Here is a 25,052-nt window from a genome sequence, read left to right as displayed (position 1 = left end):
AAACGGGCTTTGCCTACTCACCATTCAGTTTTATGACACACATCCATCAGCTTGACAGACTGTTTCACATGCACAACAGGAAGTCGGCAGTGAGAGAACCGAGAACCTCCGCCGTGAGCAGTGACCCTGCCTCATATCTGCAGCGAGGGGCCTGTGTTATAGTTCACCCTTCTTTCTCCGATGGCGACCCGGGGGGGGGGGGTCTCTCTCTCCCTCTCTCTCCCTGTCTCTCTTATGGAGGAAATGGCCTTGGTAGACTGAGCAAACAGGTCGATAAGTCTTCTGTTTTGTGTGGTGCTGCGTATGCTGTCAGTGTGGAACACGAAATCCACGCTGGGCAGAGGCAGTTCCACGACTGGTTCCAGACGGAGACCATGTCTCGATCCTGATAACCAAAAGGCCACTTGAGGCAAGGGGCAAAGTAAGAGATCTCTGAGGTCCTTCTCTCGTTCTCCTACAAAAGGTGTTTCTCCCTTTTTACAACCCAGGGTAGTTTTCTTATTCCAGCACCTGGTTTTTATAAGACTAATTCAGCACATAAAATGAGTGCACCAGCCCCGTGCATGACTCCCCTCCAAACTGCTGCGTATCCTTGTCTTCATCTCTGCGACTCAAGCTCATGTAACCCCAAATCGATATCATCCGAGGCCTGAACTAATGAGACTGACTTCAGGCCCTCACCGTGGTAATGCCGGAGTCTAAACCGAGTCGGGCAGGGGAACCAGTGCCTGAGCTACAGAGGAATTTAACGTGGCCTTTTCAAAGCGAGGGTAGCCTTTGAGCCAAGAAAGGATGACAAAGATCCTTTGTGTTTCTATTTTGGGGGAAAAGGCAGAGAGGTTCCGCAAAGTAATGCCCGCCGCATAGTAACTCCGGGGCTTCCAAATATTTTGATGAAGTTGAGAAATATTCCACCCACCCACCCCCCTTCTCTTTCCTCAAGAAACATGGCAGAACTTGAATTCTGAGGTGTCGGGTGTGAAGCCCGTTTTCCATCTGGCATAAGCTTTTGTATATTTCCTGGGAAGTTGCCAGGATGTCCTTCCCACCCCCCTCCCCAAAGTCCAATGTTGTGACATTGTGTCACGGTGTTGGGCCTCAGCATAACCGTGTTGTGACATGATTCTGTCACATCCCCAAGAGGTTGATGTTTTCTTGGTCTGAGAGGAGTTTCGATGTGATCACCAAGGCCAGTGAGCACCGTGTGTTTCCAGAGCTGTGCACGAACTCAGTACATCCCCAGCCTAGCAAGGGCATGGTGGGGCAATAGCATCTTTGGAACCTATAGACCCATTCAAGGTGAAGTCCTGTGTTCTCACCTGCAGCCCATTGTCTCATGAGGCAGCTGGAGGAGGCAGCCGAGGACTGAAGCACGACGCTTTCGGACACCAGCGTATTTTCAGAAGACGAGATACTATCCCAGGGAATCCCTTCCTCTAAAGCCCTGTCTCCTAGCACAGCACTCTCAGGCAGTAATAACGGGGCTTCTTAAAATGTGAAGAGAGGTGTAATTTTATCTCCTTTTTTTTATGTACTCTCTTATTCAGGAAAATAAGCCAGTAGGCACCAGCATTTTGCAGCTGGTGGTGACAGACAGAGACTCCTTTCACAACGGGCCTCCCTTCTCGTTCTCTATTTTGTCGGGAAACGAAGAGGAGGAGTTCGTGTTGGACCCGCATGGGACGCTGCGGTCAGCCGTGGTCTTCCGGCACACGGAGTCTCCGGAATACCTGCTGCGGGTCCAGGTGCGCCTCTCCCCCACCCCCCCACCCCCGGCTCCCCGTCCACACCCGGCCGACGGCCTCTCTCCCAGGCCCATCGGGTGGTTTTTCTTTGTGGAGCGCGTCAACATAATTCATTACCATGCAGGCATGTTCCCCTTTTAATCTCAAATTCAATTTCACACCAATAAAAGCGGCCTGTGTGTGTGAAATTGAACAGGAAGGAAGGGAAGCGTCGTAGTGCAGCAGGGACATGCCTGGTGAGTGTGCCAGGCAGCAGGCACAGGGCCCAAATCTGCATTCCGAAAACTCCTGGGGTTCTCATTGACCCCCAAAGTCGAGGCTTGCTGCTTTGTACTGAGTAGTGTTTGCCATGTCACCCCACTTGGGGAAGCTGCCAGTCTTGGTCCTAACAGGATGGAGCCCAGTCATGGCCTCTGATTTTGAAGAGACCTCTGCTTGGTAAGCTCCTCAGAGAGACAGGAGGGGATCAAGCGCTCAGATGGCAGTGGTCCCCCTACATTCCTGCTCCCTCGATGTGTACAGTGAAATGGGACAAAGAGGCAAGACAGCCGGGATGGGCAGCATGTGGATAGGAGCAGTAAATGAGAGAGCACCCAAAAGTCCCTACGTGTGAATTTTGACAGAACAGGATTTGGGGCCCATCAGTGAAACTGGGTGACTATTTTTTAAAAATATGTTTTTGTTGATTTTTAGAGAGAGAAGAAGGGGAAGGGAATAGAGAGAGAGAAACATCCATGAGAGAGAAACATGGACTAGCTGCCTCCTACATGCCCCCTACTGGGGATCAAGCCCACAACCAGGACATATGCCCTGACTGGAATTGAACCAGGGACCACTTGCTTCATGGATGGCCACTCAACCACTGAGCTACACCAGCCGGGCTGAGTACTATTTTTATACACAATTGGACAACCTAAAATCATTGTTAATGGTGGCAATCATAAGCATAGTAATTTTTTTTTGTATTGGTACAGCATTTAATTGTGTACATCATTTCTTTTGATAAGTTATGGCTTACTGTGCTCCTTGAAACCTTCCAAATGAATGACTTTGGGCTCTGAGCACGTGAATGAACTCTGCAGTTGCCATTCATTCCTCCAACTATATTATGTGGTTTTATATCACAGTATAGATGCTAAAGGGCAAGGAGAGAGTTGTGTCTTCATGCAGAAGTGAGTATGGTTCTTTGCCTACCTTCTCTGATTATTGGAGAGCAGATTCACATCTCGGACTTCGAAAATACTATAGAAAGCATTCTCCTCCCAGTTCCTCGCATTAAAACACCACCCACCAAGTCTGCGTTTTTGCCTTCCCAAGGTCCCGGTGTGCATCAGTTACATTCCCTTTGCTGCCACCCACTTTATTCTAGATGCCCCCCACCTCATACTACTGCAGAAGCCTCGTGGGTGATTCCTCCAGGTTTAGCCGTATTCTTTTCAGATCCATCTCTATACCCCTACTAAATTAATCATTCCACTTTGATTATGTCATTCCCCTACCCCAGGGGTCAGCACACTATAGCCCCTAGACCACATCATGCCCTCCACCTTTTTGTATCAATAAAGTTTTATTGGAACGCAGCCTGGCCCCTTTGTTTACATATGCTGTGTGGCTGCCTCATGCTGGAATCATAACTGTGCAGTTGACAGAGGTCATATAACCCCAAAGCCTAAACTACTGTTTCTTATCTTGCCCTTTACAAAAAAGGTGTGTCAACTCCCCGCCCCCTGCTCCCCCCGCCCCCTAAACTAAACCATCTGGGCTTCCCAGTCCCTGAAAATGTGTGGCCTGCAGGTTCAATTCTGGCCCAGACTCTTTCAGATTCTGAATTTCAGGGTCTTTAGGAGGACATGACTCTGTAGTCCTCAGGCCACAGCAGCCCACTAGTCTGTCACTTTACACCCAGCGGCTTCATGCCTTTCTGTCATCTTTCTGGCCTCTGACATTTGAGTGGGCAACCTCTGGCTTATAAAGTCCAAACTCATCACTGTCCTCTGAGACCCTCCACAGTTTGACTTCAAGTTCAACCTACTTCACTAAACTTATCCTTTTCTCTATGAATTTTCCAGGTCAGCATCTCTGGTTCACAAATTCCATTCCATAAAGCATGTGATGAGTATAATAAAAGTAACTCTCATATATGAAGCACTTCTGTGCGTCAGGCCATGGCTAAGCACTTGGCAATTACAGTGTATTTTAATCCTTACAATATAAGAATCCTGTGATGTAAATACTACTATTTTACTCATATTAAAGATACAAGAATTGAAGCTCAGAGAGGATAAGTAACTGAAAGCCAGACATGAGTGGCAGGACCAAGCTTTGAACTTAAGTCTGTGGGATGCCCAAACCTCTGCTTTTATGCTGCCTTCCCCTTACAAGGATACACTTCCCCAGATTCCATCCGGCTTGCAAGGTCCACGTCAGCCCTGAATCCTCAGACACCTGCCCTGGGGACCCCGCCTGTGGGAACCTGCCCTTCATTGAAGCCTCACAGGTCCAACTACCTCCACGTTGTATGTGGCAGGTGCTCAGTAAAGATCTGTTGTCAGAGCGGTTGTTCCATCAACTGACATAAAGAAAGAAGACAAAAAAAGGCTTTAGTTAGGCTCCCTATTTTTCCCTTCCATACACCACTCTTTATTCTAAGCCTTAATATTGTGCAAGTCCCATTTAAATAATGTTGCTTCTGAAGTGTGCAAAGGGGTGCTATCTGGTCCAATCAAAAGGAAAGAATCCAAAGAGAACAGAAAGTTTGTCTCTGCCCTGGCTGGGTAGCTCAGGTGGTTAGAGCATCATCCCAATGTGCCAAGTTTGTGGATTCGATCCCCAGTCAGGGCACATACAAGAATAACCCGTGAATGCGTACATAAGTGGGACAACAAACCTCCCTCTCTCTTCTCCCCCTCCCGTCCTTTCTCACAAATCAATCAATAAAATTTTTAAAAATCTTATTCTTCCAAGAGGGAACAACAGTTGATGAGGTTCCCTTATGGCTTCTGTCCAGAAGTAAAAGAAGGCCAGCCTCTTGTGGGTATGTTGGATCTCATAGCACCCTCTAGCCTCCTTCCCTGCTCACCACATGTATTGTGTTGATACATGTTAGTGTCCATAACAAAGCGGACATGTGGGAACTAAACGTGATAAATTGCTCCTCTTAGTTAAATGCACATCTTCAGCGTTTTGCAGACCAGTGGCAGGAGTTGGAGAAAGAAGCGAATGTGGTTAAAGGAGCAGAGGTCTTCTGATTTTGTGTTTGTTTTTCAATGACTCTGACTTTTTTTTCTTCGTTCCTTGCCTTTCTGCCTCCTGGTTGCTTTAGGCGAAAGACTCAGGTAAACCCCAGCAAGTTTCTCACTCCTTCGTCCGCGTGCGGGTCATCGAGGAAAGTATCCACAAGCCCACGGCCATCCCTCTGGAGATTTTCATTGTCACCATGGAGGACGACTTTCCGGGTGGAGTCATTGGGAAGATCCACGCCACAGACCAAGACATGTATGACGTGCTCACGTTTGCCCTGAAATCGGAGCAGAAAAGCTTGTTCAAAGTGAACAGTCATGATGGGAAAATCATCGCCCTGGGAGGCCTGGACAGCGGCAAGTACGTCCTGAACGTGTCGGTGAGTGACGGCCGCTTCCAGGTGCCCATCGATGTGGTCGTGCACGTGGAGCAGCTGGTGCACGAGATGCTGCAGAACACCGTCACCATCCGCTTCGAGAACGTGTCCCCCGAGGACTTCGTGGGGCTGCACATGCACGGCTTCCGGCGCACCCTGCGGAACGCGGTCCTCACCCAGAAGCAGGACAGCCTGCACATCATCAGCATCCAGCCCGTGGCGGGCACCGGCCAGCTGGACATGCTGTTTGCCGTGGAGATGCACAGCAGCGAGTTCTACAAGCCGGCCTACCTCATCCAGAAGCTGTCCAGCGCCAGGAGGCATCTGGAGAACGCCATGCGCATCTCGGCCATCCTGGAGAAGAACTGCTCGGGGCTGGACTGCCAGGAGCAGCACTGTGAGCAGGGCCTGTCGCTCGATTCCCACGCCCTCATGACCTACAGCACGGCTCGCATCAGCTTTGTGTGTCCGCGTTTCTACCGGAACGTGCGCTGCACCTGTAATGGTGAGTGCGGCTCAGGGCCCCTCCCACCCCACCTCCTGAGATTTGAGTAGACTAGGCTGCCATTCCTGGTATGCATGCATTTGTTCATTCACTCACGTAACCGTGTATTTGCTGACCATCTACGACGTGTCTAGCGACCATGAGGGTAACGAGACCGGCCCTACTCCCATATGGCTTATGAGCAGCCCAGACATACAAACAGGCCAGCTTGAGCACCTGCAGTAAGTATTGTTAGGGGGAGTACAGTCCTTCGGGGGGGACCCAATCCGGAGGTAAGGTTTCCTAAAGGGAGTGTGTCTAGGCTGAGATAAAGGGTGAGCAGGAATCAGGCATGTGAAAACAGGCAGGCGAAGCAGAGCATTCCAGGTGGAGGGTGCCTTGCATGAGGAAGGCTTAAGGGCAAGAGAGGAACCTCTACTGAGGGGATTGAAAGAGATTTCCTGTCGCTGGAAGGAGCGGGGAGTGATGACGGATGCGACTTGTGAGCAAGCCCAGGGACCACACAGAGCTAGCCAGGATGAAGATTTTAGAAATGATCCCGGGGCAGCGGGAACCGTTGGCTGATTTGAAGCGAAGAAGTGACGGGATCAGCTCTGTCTTTCACAAAGAGCGTGCTGGCTGCAGAGGGGATGGATTAGGCTGGGCCAGGCCAGAGGCAGGGAAACAAGTTAGGAAGCCATTGCAGAGGGCACGTCAGCTAGATTTGCTTCGGTGAAAAACAGAGGCCAGATGTCCGGGAGCTCAGTCGAGGGATGGATTCAGCCCTCGGGGCAGCAGAGATGGACTGCTCCGCGTTTGTTGATGTAACTAGAATCACTGAACCTTGACCTTTCCTGGTCAGAGGCCGTAACTGCACAGAGTCACATGCCCACAGCGGTCAGGGAGAAAGCATTGCTCCCTCCCTCTTTCCTCTCTCTGACATGCGGAGCCATAAATTCACTGCCCTCTTCTGGGAAAATTGCACCCAGTCTTTCCAGCCAGTGTGAACTTGGCCCAGAGGGGCCGTGGCCAGAAGAAAGGCCCTTTGTGAAACATCCCCTTAGGTAATGGGGGACAGGCAGGGCCTTGGCCTCTTCCTGTGTAGAAAGTTTTTGGTTGCAGTTTGGAAAATAAGTTCATCAGAGGAAGACCGCGAAGATCATAGCTCCCTTTGAGAGACAATTCCACAGCCTCCCAGCAGCCCAGACGAGTTCCGGCCTCTTACTCTTCGGTACCCAGTGAATTCTGTGTGTTTTCATGGGATAGATGCAGTGATGTCTGACCTATTGAATATGCAAATTAGCTCCAGAAGAACTCAAAGCATGCCCGCTAGGTGCAGTGTCTTTCTGGCAGATGCCACCAACAGGCAGGATTTATGAATGCCAGCTGTCCGGGCCTCACCTAGGTTCCTCTGTAGGCAAACTGATAGATGCCCCAGAGCTCTGCCTGGGCCTTGGTGAGACAATTCACAGCAGAGTTCAAAAGGCATTCACTGCAGGATAGGGCAGACCCTTCGGGAGAAACTAAACCAGCTAATTAAGCCTTGTGCTCTGAGAACTGGTTTCATTCAGCAAAAATCGGTGGAGGCAGCAGAGTCCTACACACGGAAGATTCAGGAGTAAAAAAAGGAGCAGTCCCTGCACTCAGGAGCTGGCTATTGCGAAGTCAACTTGCGAGCACCTGTTTGCAATGAAAACGTTGCAGTAAATGCTAGGGAGTAGAAAGGGCAGATTCCCTGTTGTGGCCACAGGAAAGCTGTGACATTTGTACATGAGAGATCGCCTAGGTACTGGCCCTTGAGGGAGGAGTGTGAGTTCATCAAGAAGAGACAGGGCTGACGTCGCAGAATTTCTTTAAAGGAGGGATTTAGTGGGTTGACTTTTATTGGGAGGGGCTTGCTTTACATTTTGCATGAGACACAAATGCAGTCATTTTGGGGCCGGGTCCTTGACCGGGACTCCTGTTCTCTGGTCCCCACTAACCTTCCTACTCCCTATAAATGCAGAATGTTGGAGTGTTCTGTGATTCAGCCCCCAGACAGCCCCCGAGCAGCCTTGGTTGGAAAGCAAACATTTCCTCAATGGGAGCTCTGTGCAGATTCCGGTCCACCCAGAGCCTCTTCTCACCTTCAAGTCACTCTTATAATTAAGCTATAAAATAAAATACCAGATTTTAATGGTAAAAGGGCCCCCAAAAGGTCATCTTGTCTCAGCAGGTGACATGTGATCAGTTCTGTCTTGTAAATATGATGCCTCTGTGCCTTGCCTAGGGCCATACAGCTGGTGCAAGGGGCATGCTGGTTCAGTGAAGGTGCATTTGGGGCCCCTATTTTATTATCTGCATCTTAAGGACGGAGACTCTTCCATATTTTTTTTTTATGTGAGTCATAACCCCAGTGCTGTTACTCTGTAGGAATACTCAGATAACCCCGTTTTTCCCAGCAGACTAATGCCCAGACTCGCAATACCATCTCGGGATGGCAGTGGGTTTCTCAGCCTGCAGTGTGCATAGGGCTTACAAGAAATGCTGGTGGCTGAGCCCCACACTCAGATATATCAGGAGATTCCGGGTGGAGCCTAGGATATATATATATGCAGCCTGGGTGAGTCTAATGCTAGTCATCAGAAAATCAAACTTGGCGAGATCTCACAGCAAGATAAAGCAGAAAGAATTTCCTCCAGGTTCAGGGGGCAAGCTTTTAGTTATAATAGTAATAGCTCTCTTACTTCTTACAAAGCGTCCTCTAAAATAAAAATACAGTGAAGAACTATTAAGGAAAACATTAGGCATTTTAGGCGTCTCATTTATTGGAAAGGAGACGTAATTAAATTCCATAAATGCCCCCCCAACAGACACACACACACACACACACACACACACACACACACACACTAGTATTGGCTGGCTTACCCTGGAAAGTTGGCAGATTCACTCAATGGACTTTCTAACCACGTAGTGGAATAATCAGGATGATGAGGGCTGCAAAGTAATATTTATACAGATTTGGCCTCAATATTTATCCCTCTCCTAACTTCTTTTTCTCATACAAATGTTTTGTGTCTAATTAACATCATTAGCATCTTGAACCAAAATGCCAAGTTGCTTTGAAAAATGAGAGCAAACTTGAATATTTGGTGCCAAATAGGTTCATTGAATTCCAGCCACCCATCCAGCATCGTGTCTGAACGGAAGTTCAAGAGATACAAAGTTCCGATGCCATGGGATTGCCCCTGGTAAACTTCAGAAGTCCAATGAACATTGGCACTTCACTGAGGAAACCTGACACCAACTTCAGTGACGAGGGCGTTGATAGATGCCCTTGAGCCCCCTCGGGAAAAGCAAGCAGACAGAGCATCCGGGCAGCCTCTGGAGCTGGGCGGATGGTCTATTTTGGAAAATGTTCACTGATTTTTCAAAAGTCTGATATAGAAATGTATCTAAAAGGAGACATCCCTTAGCTGTGTCTCTGCAGGTCCCTCATCTCCAGCACCCGAGTCCCAACATGCCAGGAGCGGTTTGGAGGTGTCCAGCTTCTCAGTGTATTCTGGGTATTCCCTCGGATATTCAGCTCACGCATAAAGTTGCCTTTAATGAAACTTCACTTGGCCCTTAGCGAAATCTCCCAGAAAATGTGGCTGAGCCAAGAAAACACCCCCACACATGATTCTGTGCTTATGGGAAAACCCCAAGAGACCGTTTCAAAGCCAAGAGGCCTTGGGAGAAGGTGTTTTCAAATGTCATGCCGTCCAGGAGTTAAGATGGAAGGTAATTGACTCCTGTGGCATTTGCCAAGGCGTGACATCTTGGCAGAGCCCATGCATTCAAGGTGTTTACCATTTAGTTACTGGATTCTCGGTATATTGTTTACCGTTAGTTATTGGATTCTCCGTGTAATGAGGCAGAAACATGAATCACGAGGTTGAATCAGCTCGAAGTGGCAGCGATAATAATCACAGCTAGACACTGATGTGCTAGCTGAAGGCATTGACTTCATGGGGGTGGGGCGGGCTGTGGGAGTGCTGGGGAGATGAAGAGAGGAGAGTCATTAGCTATGGTAGCGAGAACCTTCTGAAACCTCAAGAGGATTACCTTTCTCCTCCCTGCAGTTTCCAAAGCTCTGAAGCTGCTGTTTGAGTGAGTTGCATGTTGTTAACTCGGTCGAGAGTGACCTAAATTTCTGTCTGAGCCAAACTTCAGAAGGTGGAAAACCTTCTCTGGGAGAATGGCTACATTGTGTGCATGTGTCTCCTTAGAGGGAGACTAGGAAAAGCACACCTCCAAGGTGATGAAGGGGCTCCCACAATGCACGTGGCCTGTGACACTGATTCATAAGAAGCTCCAGGCCTTATTATTTTGTGTCTCCCATGTACATAGTATTTCACTTTACCTGTCAATTTACAAATGCTGAATTGAACCCAGAAAGGACAGTAAGGAAAAGATTACACTTGAGTTCAGGTCTCTGCCATGTTGCTGAGGCAAGCTCCTGTCCCTAGTTTGGGGGGCCTTGTTGTAATTTGTTTCTACTATAAGTATTGTGGTTTATTTTCTTTGCAAGTTGCTTTCACATACTAGTACGTTAGCCCATTTAATTCTTACAACTCTATGAAGAATCATTAGCCTCATTTTTCTGAGAAAGAATTGAGACCCAGAGACGTCACGGGACTTGTTCAGAGCCACGCACTCAATAAAGTGAACAATCAAGTCGGGGCCAACACCCAGGTCTGCTGCTTGTCAGCGCAGCACCCCTGTCGATTACACTACCCCGCCTTCCAGAGGGGACCGGGACGGGAACAGAGCTTTCTCAGCCTGCTTTATGTTCCGGCAGTTGCTAAAAATGTCTGCTCCTCCTGCCTGCTCTGACATACAGCAAACGGCGTCAGCTGGTTTGATCAAGTGGGACCCTTCTCCCTTCATGCTCATTCTGGCACCAAATGGATGGGTGCCTGGAGATGCCGAGCATGGAGGTCTAGAGCGCCCACCCCCCAGGCTGTCATGATCACAGCACAAGTTCATTAAACCTGGATTATTTAATGATAGTTAATAAGATAACTTCCTCCCAGCAGCCAACGGGAGCTGACACTGTTGTTTCTTCACTAGTCCTGGAAAGCTGATCAGGCACTTTCTGCCGCCAGAGAGAGGGTCTGTGAGGCTCTTTACGACGGTAGGTGAAGGGGATGACATAAACATGACTTCTAAGAACAAGTTAACCCCTCAGCGTCATTGAAAGTGTACTGGATTTTATGTTGCTAGAGACTTGAAGCCTTTGCTCAGAAAGATGCTCATTATCCCCAGGAATCTGTCCCCAGGACTCAGACCTGAACACATCTGAGGTTGAGGGACACAGGACACTGTTCAGGGTGGACATTCAAAGATCACAATATATATTTCTGATCATGGTCCATGGAGAGAGAACTACAACACTGCATATGGGAACTATTTAGTTCCGGGAAACCTGTTTTGCAGTAACTAGAAGTATTTATCTAATCAGAATAGATTGCATTTTTTAAATTGATTTGAGAGAGAGACACACACACACACACACACACACACACACACACACACACAGCCATTGATTTGTTGTTCCTCTCATTAATGTATTCATTAGTTGATTCTTGTATGTGTCCTGACTGGAATTGAACCTGAAACCTTGGCATATCCAGATAACACTCTAACCAACTGAGTTAGCTACCCAGCCAGGGCCTAGACTGTATTTTATGCACATGTTCACATCTGCCCCCAGCTAAGAAGCTATTGTATTTACACGGACCTCCAGTTGCTAACCTGTCTTCGTACTTCCTTGAACCACAAGAGGGTGGACAGTGAGCAGAGTAAACAGACAGCTGCAGCTGGGGCCTGGCAGTTTATGGCTCCTCCCATCTCAGCCAGGACTGGGGACGAGGCCCCAGAGGACTTTAAAGCATCAGGAGTCGAGTCAGATTGCTTGCCAAGAACAATCCCCATTACCTTAGAAAACCTATTGGAAAAAGAAAAAGGAAGAAAAATAACCTTTCAGAGTCAATTGCTAGAATAAATAGAAATGTGCATTATTATATACCTAACATATCATTAATTTTAGAATACACATATTTGTATTAATATATTTTTACATATCCTCCACCTAGAATTTTCATAATGGGGACTGTCTCTAACATAATTCATTAATTTACTGGATTTAATTATATGGGTTCTATGGTTATGACAAAAGGAAAAAGGAAGAAAAAAGCTGTGAGTTTGAACTTCAGTTGTGGGTCTAAATGGCCTTGTGCTTTAACCAGCATAAGAGATATGAGTGAGCACGGCCGGCTTGTCTCAGTGGTTGAGCATCAACCTATGAACCAGGAGGTCGCGGTTCAGTTCCCGGTCGGGGCACATGCCCAGGTTGCAGGCTCTATCCCCAGTGTGGGCATGCGGGAGGCAGCCTATCAATTATCCTCTCTCATCACTGATGTTTCTGTCTCTCTCTCCCTTTCCCTTTCTCTCTAAAATCAATAAATATATTTTTTTTAAAAGAGAGAGAGATGAGTGATAAAATGAAAAGCCCTGTACTAATTACCAGGTCAGGAATGACAGTCAAAGAAAAGGTCAAAACATGTGAATAAAAGAGAGAAATACTCAAATGTTATACTTATTCTGAAATACAGTGTTTAGTTTTTATTATATGCACTTATAACTCTTTTATTTTAAGTTACCATAATTCCTATAGGAGAAAATAGCTTTTCTATCATGGGTCTGAAATTATCTAGCCCTCTTGTCCCCTTTAAAACAGTGGCTTTTAAACTGGATTTTTGCTAATGCAACGTTTCTTAGCAATGTAGCCATTGCGTCAGAGCAGAAAAGGTTATGAAGATGTGTCTCAGAAATGCAGAAGTATATGGAAAGGACGTCCTTAGGCTGGTTAAAATAGGACAAGGAAAGAGGTGTGTCCATGGAATGGGACGTAACAGATTTCTTCAATCCTAAATTACTCTTTCTGTGTCTAATTAGAAGAAACTATCCAGGTAATCTAGAGTTACAACTATGTCATGTGATACTTTTTTTTTTATTTGTGCACATTGCCACCTCCATGTAGCAGAGGTTAGCAATGGGCTCCGTGTGCATTTTTGAGCATATATTCATTCACCTGTCAACATCTGGGAGCAGCATGGAAGTTGCAGGCCATCAGAAACTGAAAGGAAGCCACTCATGGAGACAGCAAAGGGTCAGCTGGTAGAGTTGTGAACGTACCATGAATAAACAAACACATGAGTGCAGTTAAGGACTAACTGTGGTTGGTTCATTCCCACGAAACACAGTTCCTTATTACTCAAATGATCTCATCCTTCAAGCCGGAGTGTAAAATGCTCCCTTCCTATAGGAGACTGACATTCTCCCGGCAATCACACTTTTCTTTCTCTGGTACTTCCGTTGCACTCACATATCTCTATGAAAGCAGTTTCCTCATTGTGTTGCAATCATGTGTTTGTGGGTTGTTACGTAGGAGAGGAAGAGACACAATCATTTCCTTTCATCTTCACATGTCCAGGCCTATCACCTCATTAGCCCTGAAAAATTATTTGTTGAGTGAATGCACCAAACGTTATGTAAAAACTGGTTATCAAAAGCCTCTTGAGACAGATCATAAGGTGGTTGAACAGCTTTTTTCAAATTCCATAAATATTGATACATATGTGGCAGGAATAAAGATGTTTTTTTTTTAATGAAAAAAGGAAGATGTGCTTTATGTTTTTTTAGAACCATTTGTAGGGATCATTCTAAATTTTCAGTTAAAAATCCCTTCATCATCTAACACTCTTGTAAGCTGGACCATTGCCAAGGAGTATCATTTTGGGCTGAGCTCTAAACCAGTGGAAAATAGGATTTATGAATTCTAAGTTTGCTGGTGCTACTTATATTGCTCCTCTCATGGATTACAGTGTTTAAAATGTTTATAAGTAGTTAGCATTAAATTTTTGCTTTCACCACCCTAGCCAGTTTGCTCAGTGGATAGAACATCGGCCTGCAGACTGAAGGATCCCGGGTTCAATTCTGGTCAAGGGCACATACCTGGGTTGCAGGTTAGGTCTTCAGCCTTGGTCAGGGCGCGTGTGGGAGGCAACTAATCAATGTGCCTCTCTCACATCGTTGTTTCACTCTCTCTGTCTCTCCCCCTCCCTTCGACTCTCTAAAAATCAAAGGGAGCCCTAACCGGTTTGGCTCAGTGGATAGAGCATTGGCCTGCAGACTGGGAGGTCCCAGGTTCAATTCTGGTCAAGGGCATGTACCTTGGTTTCGGGCACATCCCCATGTTGTGGAGCGGATGCGAGTGAATGACCACTGGAGCCCAGACCAAATTAAAATTTAGGGAGCCTTTATTAGCCCGGCGGCCGGGTGACCCGGCGACTGCTCTGCCATTCTCCACGCAGGGAGACCAGAGAGCAGCAGCGACCCTTTGTGTAGGACCGCTTTTAAGCACATTAACCACATCCGGTTTTTGCAGAACAAGTAACCCAAGACAAAACAGTTTTTCCCAAGCAACGTCAGGATCATGCCAATGACGACCATATTATTCACAAGGTCATCCTATTCCTCAGAAAGCTGACGGTGTTCTTTGACATAAGGCCTCCGTGCTGGGAAGGGTCCATGAGACCCTATCTCAAGGCCTGGCCTGGTGTCAGCACTGACATCTCTATCTGGGGCATAGTCCACGGCCTCTCTGGAAGCATGCTCAAAAATTCCCACTCTCTAACACCCAGTGGGAGGTGTGCAGGAGGCAGCTGATCGATATTTCTCTCTCATTGATGTTTCTACCTCTCTATCCTTCTCCCTTCCTCTCTGTAAAAAATCAATAAAATACATTTTTTTAAAAATACAAATCAAAGGAATAGTATCCGGGGGTAAAGATAAACAAACAAACAAAAAAAAAACACACAAACTTTTTGCTTTCTTCCAGACAAAGAAATGACGGTAAAATGGGATAATGTGCTTAACGATGAGGAAAGAGTTGGGCTGGAGAGGACTATGATAAAGGCCCAGATCCTGCTGATGCCCAGCCAGTTCTAGGTTCGCAGAGGCGCTCCTTTAGGCCTCGGCGAACCTAGTCGTGGCTTATTTTGAATGCCCCCTTTTTTATAGCCCTGGGTACCACTTAAACCCTCACCAGCTGGAAAGTGGCCTAATTGCATGTGAAGTAGCCAAGGCCTTGGAAAAGAGCGCTTCCTTCCGTGGACCCTTGTTTGCCGTCGCTGCAGTTCTGAAACGACTCACCTGGGCCCTGCATTCTGCCTCAATCACTTCATCTGCTTTCCAGGGTTCCCTCCGTGAGGGATTAACCTTTCATCTCACTGAGCTGTGAACATCACACAAGGAGGAAGGAAGCCTTCCTTTGCCAGAGAGCATTCCGCTAGCTGTGAGAGCCGGCAGGGCACGCTTACAGCTAATCAATACAATAGCGTGCAGCAGGAGGGATTAGGACATAACATTAGTTGTGCTTTCACAATTTAGCATTAGTCATGTAGTCATACTTTTCTTCAGAAAAGTCTTCCCTCCATTCCCCCGAGAACAACAGCTGACATCTTCCTATGTCTACCCCTAGTTTTCCAGGGCAGGAGAGGTGTGTAGAAGAAATCTAAACTCAAGCGATGCATAGAAATGGCCACGGGTAAGCAGGAACCCCACTCCACGAAATACTACCAGAGCCCATGAAGTGAGATTTTCTTTCAGCTGAAGTTGGTCTAGTCACAACCTTAGCATATTTTAGCCTCAGAGGAGGAGTCCCGTTTACTCTTTGCGCCCAACCTCCTTGAGTCTGACAGTGAGCTTCTGGCAGATACAGGGACGTTTGATGGGCGCCCCAACCAGGTGAAGCCCATCCAGGCGCTCCTGCTTCGGGCAGCCTGCGGAGTCCAGCTCTTGAAACATTCCTGTACTTCTGGAGTGTAGAGTGGTTCCCTTTGTGCTGATCATGCATGTTCCCCTTTTGTCGCAGGAGGACTGTGCCCGGGGTCCAATGATCCTTGCGTGGAGAAGCCGTGTCCAGGGGACATGCAGTGTGTCGGTTACGAAGCCAGCAGGAGACCGTTCCTCTGCCAGTGTCCACCGGGGAAGCTCGGAGAGTGCTCAGGTGCAGAGTGGGTTGCAATGACGAGGTTCTAAACTCCCAGTCCTGAAGCCCTTTGCCCTTGAGTAAATGACACTGCCCCAGCCCTTTCAGAAGACATTTCTGCCTGCCGGCAATACTGTCCTTCAGAATGGACCAGAGCTGGCACCCGCCCTCACACGTACTCGGCGTCTATGGCAGCTGCAGCCTGTGTGAAGAACATGTGCCGTGACCGTGGGCTCCTGACATAATGGGGAGACCACAACATGTGTTTTCCATCATGTTGCATGGATGGTATGGGTGTGAAATTATGGAACATACACGGCTATTGGGTGGCAGAAGAGTTGGAGTGTCTGTGGCATGACCTTTGATGTTCAGAGGGCTGCACAGAGCCATAGTCCCAAAACAGAGATCCACAGAAGGTAGAGCTGAGCCTGTCCAGTTGGCCTTCCATGGGGTCAGCCCAGCCTAGAGCACCAAGTTAGCATCTCTACTGGAGATGTCTAACGAGCTGCCTGTTCCCCAAACTACAGGTGCTCACCTCTGTTTCTTAAAGAAAGAAAAAAAACACAGTATTTATATTATTTCAATCCAAATGGCCCTCTGTTTCTGATCTTCACTCAGTACATTTTTGATTCATGTATTCTCTACCTCTTTTTTCTTCTAACAAGAGTATTGTTCATTTTAGGCACCAATAAAACCCTCTCTTGGGTAGAGGATATATTTAAAATACAGGTACACTGATGCCAATTTTGGAATCCAAGAACTAGATTGAGTAATGATTGAATAGTAATTATAGTGATAATAGAAAATGATTATGACTATTGTGTGCAAGGCACTTTGCTAAGCAGTGGGTTCCAGAAATAAATGTAGCCTTTGCAAAGAGAAGCTCTGTTCTTAGAAATGGAAGCCAGAGCTCTTTCATAGTTGATTTCAAGAACAGAGCTGCCCGTTAAGTGAAGGGATCACCAGTGTATTTGCTTTTGAAGTCATCTAAGGCTTGGACTTGAAAGATATTTATGCTGTCCCCACCCCAGCACACATGCCGTGCACATAGCAGGTGGGGACGTAGGGTGACAATAAGGCCAAGCCTCGTAACTTCAGATGTCACTTTCTGTCCATCTCCTTTCTCCTCTCTATATAGAAAACTTCTGATTGTTCGCAATTATCATCCATTCAGTGTATTTCCACACTTGCCACCTTTCCTCCCAGCAAGACAGCTTTTCAACCATTACTTTGCTTGTTAAAACATAAAGTTGGAGGCAATAAGAAAAATAGGATAAACTCAGAATTGGGCGATGTGAAGAGGGCAAAAGATTCTGAGAAGGGGAGCCTTGAAATTAATAGTCAAGGTAGAATTGTGACTGCGTATGACATGAACTCCCTTTCTATCCGTTACTTTTTCCTAACGCTAGTGCAAATGTCATGATTTGGCTATTTGGCATTAGGATATGTGGGGAACACGGGTATTCTTTGAAAATGGTTGTGTCTTCCCATAGTTCCATGGAATTGAAAGTTCTTAAGTGTCTAAATGATGGGGATGGGCATGATGGGTTATCGTTTAATAGAGCTAATTTTAGAAAGTGGGAATTGGGAATTTAGTGACACCAATAAAATTCCAGTTATAGAATTTACCAACTTGCCCTTGTCATTAGACAACTAAGACTTATTTATTTATTTTTTGCATCTGGACTAATTAATATTTGTTTTCACTTTGAAATTAGAGTGTGACCTGAAATGGAGAACCCGTTTTTAATCAAAAATGGTTTCTCCTCAATGCCTTCACTAACTTCCCATGGTCTTTCATCACCTTGCTTGGTAGTTGTTGGGTGATTTCAGGTGTCCCTGCTCATTTCTGGAAGTTAAAAGCCTGTGTGGCTTCTCATTATGATCTTTTCAGGGCACACTTCTCTCAGCTTTGCTGGAAACAGTTACATCAAATACCGGCTTTCTGAGAATAGCAAAGAAGAGGACTTTAAGCTGGGTCTGCGTCTGCGCACACTGCAAAGCAACGGGATTATCATGTACACCAGAGCAAATCCCTGCATAATTCTGAAGGTAATTAAAATGGGTTATCTTTTCCTGCAGTCAGTTCTCATGTTAGTCTTTTGGCTCATGGGTTGGGGGCTGCTGAAATCGTTTTGTCTTTTAAATTCAGAAGACCAGAAGCAGACTTTAGGACAGAGGGAGCAGCAGCAAAACTGGGAAGCGTGCCAACACCCCGTTTCCTTTTGTATATTCGGCTTCGAAAATGGCTCTTGGCAGACAGGAGATCTCTCTCTAGAGTGGGTTCAAGGGCCGGCCTCCTTGGAGCTGTAATCACTCAACAGCTCATTAGGATGTATCTCCTAATCAATTCCATGGCAGGGTTAGTCCTCTAAAAAGGTTGGCTGTGTACTCTTCTATCCCCACTGACCTCTGAGAGCGACTTCTGTCCTTGCTCAGAGAGAAGTTGGCGATCTGGGCCATGGAAGATTCCGTATGTCCCATCTGACACAAGTAGCCCAATTTTTTTAAGTAATTTCCAGCCTCAGAAACCCTCCAAAAGCAGCCAGATTTCCTTTAGAGCAGGTCTGGCATTTGTGTTCAGCTCAGAGCTTCTGGTACCTTCATAACAACAGCAATAGTACTAAAAGCTTTATACACATCATTTGATTTTTATTATAAAATTAATATAAATTAATAAATTCGTTATATCTGATCATCCCCATTTGATGGAGAAGATAGAGGTTCAGAGAAGTTAAGTAAGTTACCTAAGATTGCACAGCTAATAAGTGGTAAAGCATGGACCTACACTCCAGTCTCTTAATCTCCATGCTTTCCCTAGTTCTCAGTGTTGACACTACAACTTATTTGATCAAAAAATAACATTCTGGCCCTGGCCAGTAGCTCACTAGAGCATCATCCCAATATGTCAAGGTTTTGGCTTTAATGTCCGGTCAGAGCACATACAAGATTCAACCAATGGATGCATAAATAAGTGGAACAACAAGTCTCTCTCTCTCTCTCTCTCTCTCTCTCTCTCTCTCTCTCTCTCTCTTTCTCTTCCTTTCTCTCTAAAATCAAACAATCAATCAATAAAAGTTTAAAAACGCATTCTGGGTGTCTATAGGACAGATTAAGCCCTCCAGTATTGTGAGGAGAAGAAATAAGAATGAGGAAGACATGCTTAATCTAATGCTTTTCTTACCAGGTTGCTACACCAGCCCATTGTAAGGGCGTTCAGAGACATATAGTCTGCCCAGCAGGAAGTGCCCACCGAGGTGGAAGTGGCTGACAATGTTTCCTTCCTAGGAGTCATGGTGGACCTTCCTAGCTTCTATCCTTTGATTGTTGATAGGTCACATCCAAGTTGATTCGGTGGCCCAGACTTTAATCCTACAGGGAGAGAATTGAATGCCAGTGGCTTTCCCTGTCACATAGACTTTTCCCAGGTCTTATTGCCAGGTATTACTTAGTGGCCAAGAGTGAGAGATCAGGGAGTTGGAATTCAAAAGCTGGCTACTTTTGTGGGGAATCTCCCACTGTCCTTGCTCATTCAACTCAGAATAATTTTAGCTCTGCAAAGGAAAGCAGTATTTTTAAATTATTTATTTATTGATTTGAGAGAGAGAGGAAAGGAGAGAGAGAACTCAATTTGTTGTTTCACTTATTATGCATTCATTGGTTGGTTCTTGTTATTTTTTTAATCCTCACCCGAGGGGAGGGAGAGGGAGAGAGAGACAGAGACAGAGAGAGAGAAACACTGATGTGAGAGATTTTCATGGATTGGTTGCCTCCCACATGTGCCCTGACTGTGGCAGGGGATCAAACCTGCTACACAGGTATGTGCCCTTGACTGGGTATCAAACCCGCGACCCTTTGTTATGCATGCTGATGCTCTAACCACTGAAAAACACTAGCCAGAGCTCATTGGTTGATTCTTGTGTGTGCCCTGACGGGATCAAAAGAGACTCACTCTGACCCTGGCCCGTATGTTCAGTGGTTAGAGTATCAGCCCACACACCCAAGGGTCATGGGTTCAATTTCCAGCTCTGGTCAGGGCTCGTGCAGGAGGCAACCAATCCATGTGTCTTGCTCACATTGATGTTTCTCTCTCTCTCTCTCTCTCTCTCTCTCTCTCTCTCTCTCCCCCCCCCCCACCCCCACTCTCTCTCTCTAAAAAAAATCAATGAAAAAAATAACCTTGGGTGAGGATTAATAAAACAACAACAATAAAAACTCATTCTGGAAGTGCAATTTTAGAAAACAGTTACTTCGAATCAGATGTTCATGGTGGAAGAAGAAAAATTCAAAGACTTAACTCCTGTCTTTATTCTCTCCTGGCCCCAAAGCATACGGCCTTCAACCCGTAGATCACGTTCTAAACAGCCCTGAGTATGGAGGTTGGTATAATTGCTTGGGAAATGCTCTGTCCTTCGAGGTACCAGCTCCTGCTGGTTCTGTTTAAGTGTTACTGACCTTCCTCTCTCCTCCTTCAAAAGGGCTGGTGGGTGCAGAGCATTCTTATGAAGCAGACACTTTCTGTTAGCAAATCTCTTAAATTGCATTAAACTTGAGAAGAAGAAAAATCTTGGACCTGGATGGCTTGACCCTAAAATGGAGCTTGTCATTTGACACATCCCTGGAAAATGTCTAAAACGTGCAGCTCTCTGGGGATGGCAAAGAAGAATTAAACCTTTTAGGCAGCGCTAGCTCCTAAGGTAGATTGTATTTCATGGAACAAGCGTGTTTCTGGAAGTTGTGTAAATTGAATCTCTATAAATGGAATTCTAATAAACTCGGAATGGTTGCCGATTGAGGGGACTCTCCCATTAATCCCTTTGTGATGTGAATAATCACCCCCCATCTGTCTGTTCTCTACGTTTGCTTCTCATATGTTGGGTTAGCCCAAAGCAGGACACAGCTGTACTGAACTATTGCAGATATTCTCCTGCAGTCGCCAGGAATAGCCACTTAGGGGATTTGGATCTGTTTGCTTAACATTTCCAACCTCGTGCAAGATTTAATTTTATTGGCCTTAGGTACGGTGTGTGGCTTGTACTTTGGTTCAATGACTATGCTGAGATGCTTTGTTTAAATTGCACCTTTGGCTGTTTATATTTTTTCCCCGATTACAGCACATTCTCTTAAAAAGTACTTAAGACAGTCAGTGGGGTGGAGGGCGCCCCTTGCAAACAGCGAAGGAAGTGCATGGAGACCTCAAGAAGTGAAAATGCTCGTGGACAGGGAGCGCTGCTATCTCCAGGCAGCAGCACAGGGGCGCATTCATCTGTTCACCACGGACACCCTGTTTGCTTCCAAAAGAGATTCCAGGCTTAACACAAACACCCAAATGCAATAAAATCGAAACACCATTAAGAAAAACACACACGGCCCAAGCCGGTTTGGCTCAGTGGATAGAGCATCAGCCTGCGGACTCAAAGGTCCCGGGTTCGATTCCGGTCAAGGGCATGTACCTTGGTTGCGGGCACCTCCCCAGTGAGGGGTGTGCAAGAGGCAGCTGGTCGATGTTTCTCTTTGATGTTTCTAACTCTCTATCCCTCTCTCTTCCTCTCTGTAAAAAATCAATAAAATATATTTGAAAAGAAAAAGAAAAACACACACAGCCCAAGCCAGTTTGGCTTAGTGGATAGAGCATCGGCCTGTAGACTGAAGGGTCCCAGGTTCGATTCTGGTCAAGGGGTTGCGGGCTTGATCCCCCGTGTGGGGCATGCAGGAGACAGCCCATCAATGATTCTCTCTCATCATTGATGTTTCTATCTCTCTCTCCCTTCCTCTCTGAAATCAATAAAAATATATTTTTTAAAAAATGAAAAACACACACAAAAGAACAAGAGCCAACCAGTGAAGTGGGAAAGGGCATAACATCATCCCTAAAATACCTAGATCCTGGGTTGCTACTTCAGTTGAACAGAAACCATAACTCTGAGTTTCCTGGCTGCCAAAGCAAGAATGGAAATGGTGGGGTAGGTTCGGTGGCTGTCCTTGAACCTGTACTAAAAACACGTCATGTCCCCAGGAGAGATTTGCCAGATACAAGTAACTTTTCCCCTCTGCCCGTCTTTTAGGTCCCGTGTTAGAGCAAAAGCACAAGTCCTTGGTTATTAATTTAGAGCTGTCACTTTTTTCGCTTTTGGAGACGTTCTAGATGATGCATTGCTTTATGTTGACGATTCTCAAACATGGCTAGCTTAACACCCAGGGTTGAAAGGAAGATGGTCAGGGAAAGCGCCTTTGGTTTTTCAAGCTTATTCGGCCACTTGGGGAGTCCAGATCTTTCTAACATGGATTGGAAGAGTAAAAAGGAAGCCCCCCACCCCGACCCAAGATCCCAGCGTTCCAAGGGTCTGCATCAGAGTATCCCTGAGAAGGGAGTTAACATATTATAATAATAACATACCTAAAAACATACCCATGGTGACTACTCTTCTGCCGATGAAGAAACCAAGGCTCCAAGAGATTCAGCGACACATACCCAAAGTGAAAGCTAGGGAGTGGCAGGTCTTGGCTTCCGACAGAGGCAAACAGGTTGAGGGCACTACAATGTTTATAAAAAGAAAGTATTTGGAGGGCTGGGGTGATCATTTGTTTATTCAAAATGTATTTTTGAGCACTTACTGTGTGCCAGATGGCTATTAATGGCAGCCATGAAAACAGGTTTGTTAAAAGTCCCCTTTTCAAAGAACATGTACTCACCCCCTTTCGAGGTCTATGATAGTGGTGTGCTTCCCAGCAGCACTCAGCGAAGATCCAAAGCAGTAAGACTCTGTGTCATAATTTAAACTTTTTTTGCTCAAAATTCTACACTCCTCCAAGAAGACTTCTTACAGACAGCTTGATATGTCGTTTCCCAAGCCTCAAGCCACAGAAGACCTGAGTTAAAGCACACCACTGATTTGAAGCAACCCCAAGAGCCTAAATTATGCATTTCACTGAAGACATTGCCTCCTTCCCCCAACCCGGCACATCATTTCAGGTCATTGCTATAAACTTTCCTTACGGTTTCCTGCACACCCCAAATTCTGTTAAAATAGCTTGCCCTCTGATTTGAGAAAGCTTTGTTCTCTTGAAAGAGAGATCCTTTAAACCTGGGTTAACCCTATTCTGAAGACAGAGAAAAATAAATAGGATCAGAGCATAATTTTCCAGTGTGAGAGCATATGAAAGCATTCTTTTCTATATACTTGTGAAATAGCAAAAGATTAACTCTTTTCAAGGCAGCTTTTGGCATCAGCATTCTAGTTTGTCATCTAAACAAGGCTTATAATTCCAAACTCCTAGAATTTTGAAGATACAGATGAGTTTTCAAAAAGCTGAGGATCATGTAGGCCTCTGGATTCCTATTCATTCAGTAGTGCTGCTGCTGTTATTATTATTTTTTTTCCAACAGGAAACAAAAGGTAAACTTAGAGTGCTCAGTGTTAGTCTGGGATAATTTTATGATTCTTAGTTACAGAGCTTCAGTGTATGAATGCATCAGAGCCACATCAGTTCTCTTGGGTGAATTTGTAACTTGGTTTACTATCCCAAGAGATAGGGGGTCGGGTTGGGGAGGGGAACGGACCAAGTAATATATTAATTGACTACTTCCTTTTACAGAACCTTACATGAATTGTACCCTCACCACCAGATTTTCCTGGATAGACTAGGGACACCACTTTGTAGCCACAGAGCATAACAGCAGATGGACTGTGCAGAAGGTAGTCCCCAAAGACACATTTGATCATTTTATGACTCACATCGAAATAAAAATATGGATATTTATCCAGGAGTTGTCACTGAGCAAGTATTCTGGTATGATTTACAATATCCACTCGGTCCATTTGGTTGAACTGAAAAGGTAACAAAGACCACAGCATAGATTACTCACGCAAGCTCTCTGAAAAGAAAAGAAATACTTGTCTGCAGCCTTTTTACATCCATACATTTGCGTTACAGAGCAGAGTGTGTGTGTCCTAACTGCGCGTGATGTGGCTAAACATTCTGAAGGGGACCTAGTCTTCTTGTAAAATAAGCCACCGCAGATACCTCTGCTCCACAGATAAGGGGTCAACCAGGTGGCTCTCTCCAGGTGACCTGGCTGATACAGGACAAAGCCCCAGTTAGATCCTCATTCCTAACTTCCCAGGGCTCTGCCGGTTCACAAAGCCTCCCACCTTCTATAGTAGTGTACATGCTTGTGTGGCATGAGCCTATGAAATTTATGCAAAAAAAAAAAAAGAGGTGCCAGGGAATCCACGGAGCCACAGAAGTAGAAACGAGAGTCCCCAAGAATGAGCGAGTGGAACATACTGAAGCACAGAGATGTAATCTGTTGGTGAGAATGAGTGACGCTCTGAGAATCCCTCACGGGTCTATCATGAGTCAAACATTTCGGAAAGACTGGCTCCGTCTGTTTCTAGGAATTCATGTGCCCGTTATGTCTCCTTAGCTCTTAGCGACCTGGAAGGTCTATGTTCCTTCCCTTCCCCCTTCCCTGTTGGAGGACAGGGTGTACAGGAATGTATTGCCTGGTGCCTATTAAAAAGCGCTTTGGTGTCGTTCCCCCGCGCAGATCGTGGACGGTAAGCTGTGGTTCCAGCTGGACTGTGGCAGTGGCCCCGGACTCTTGGGCATCTCGGGCCGCGCGGTCAACGACGGGAGCTGGCACTCGGTCTTCCTGGAGCTCAACCGCAATTTCACCAGCCTGTCCCTGGACGACAGCTACGTGGAGCGGCGCAGGGCGCCCCTCTACTTCCAGACACTGAGCGCCGAGAGCACCATCTACTTCGGGGCCCTGGTGCAGGCGGACAACGTCCGCAGCCTGACCGACACGCGGGTCACGCAGGTGCTGAGCGGCTTCCAGGGCTGCCTGGACTCGGTGGTGCTGAACAACAACGAGCTGCCCCTGCAGAACAAGCGCAGCAGCTTCGCCGAGGTGGTGGGCCTGACCGAGCTGAAGCTGGGCTGCGTGCTCTACCCTGACGCCTGTGAGCGCAGCCCCTGCCAGCACGGGGGCAGCTGCGCCGGCCTGCCCTCCGGGGGTGAGTGTGCTGGGTGCGCCCCGGGCACCCTGCGGGGGCAGTGGTGGATAGAGGGATGGGAGTGATAGACTTGCAGGGGGCCTCGCTCTCACATGCTTAACCATCC

General features: G+C 46.5%; 1 protein-coding gene across 3 annotated transcripts in view; it reads left to right on the top strand.

The window, feature by feature from the left end:
• FAT3 (FAT atypical cadherin 3) overlaps positions 1-25,052 on the top strand; it is a 528,869-nt gene that overhangs the window by 479,940 nt on the left and 23,877 nt on the right. For all 3 annotated transcript variants that reach the window (XM_008149161.3, XM_028156960.2, XM_054725478.1), the window contains 5 exons: positions 1,548-1,745; positions 5,068-5,866; positions 15,810-15,944; positions 17,821-17,978; positions 24,478-24,946. In XM_008149161.3, the coding sequence (XP_008147383.2) occupies positions 1,548-1,745; positions 5,068-5,866; positions 15,810-15,944; positions 17,821-17,978; positions 24,478-24,946 (1,759 nt within the window). The remainder of the gene's footprint in view (positions 1-1,547; positions 1,746-5,067; positions 5,867-15,809; positions 15,945-17,820; positions 17,979-24,477; positions 24,947-25,052) is intronic.

The sequence above is a fragment of the Eptesicus fuscus genome, chromosome 13 (genome assembly GCF_027574615.1).
Source record: "Eptesicus fuscus isolate TK198812 chromosome 13, DD_ASM_mEF_20220401, whole genome shotgun sequence".
Taxonomy (NCBI): Eukaryota; Metazoa; Chordata; class Mammalia; order Chiroptera; family Vespertilionidae; genus Eptesicus; species Eptesicus fuscus.
This window is presented reverse-complemented; position numbering and strand designations above follow the sequence as displayed.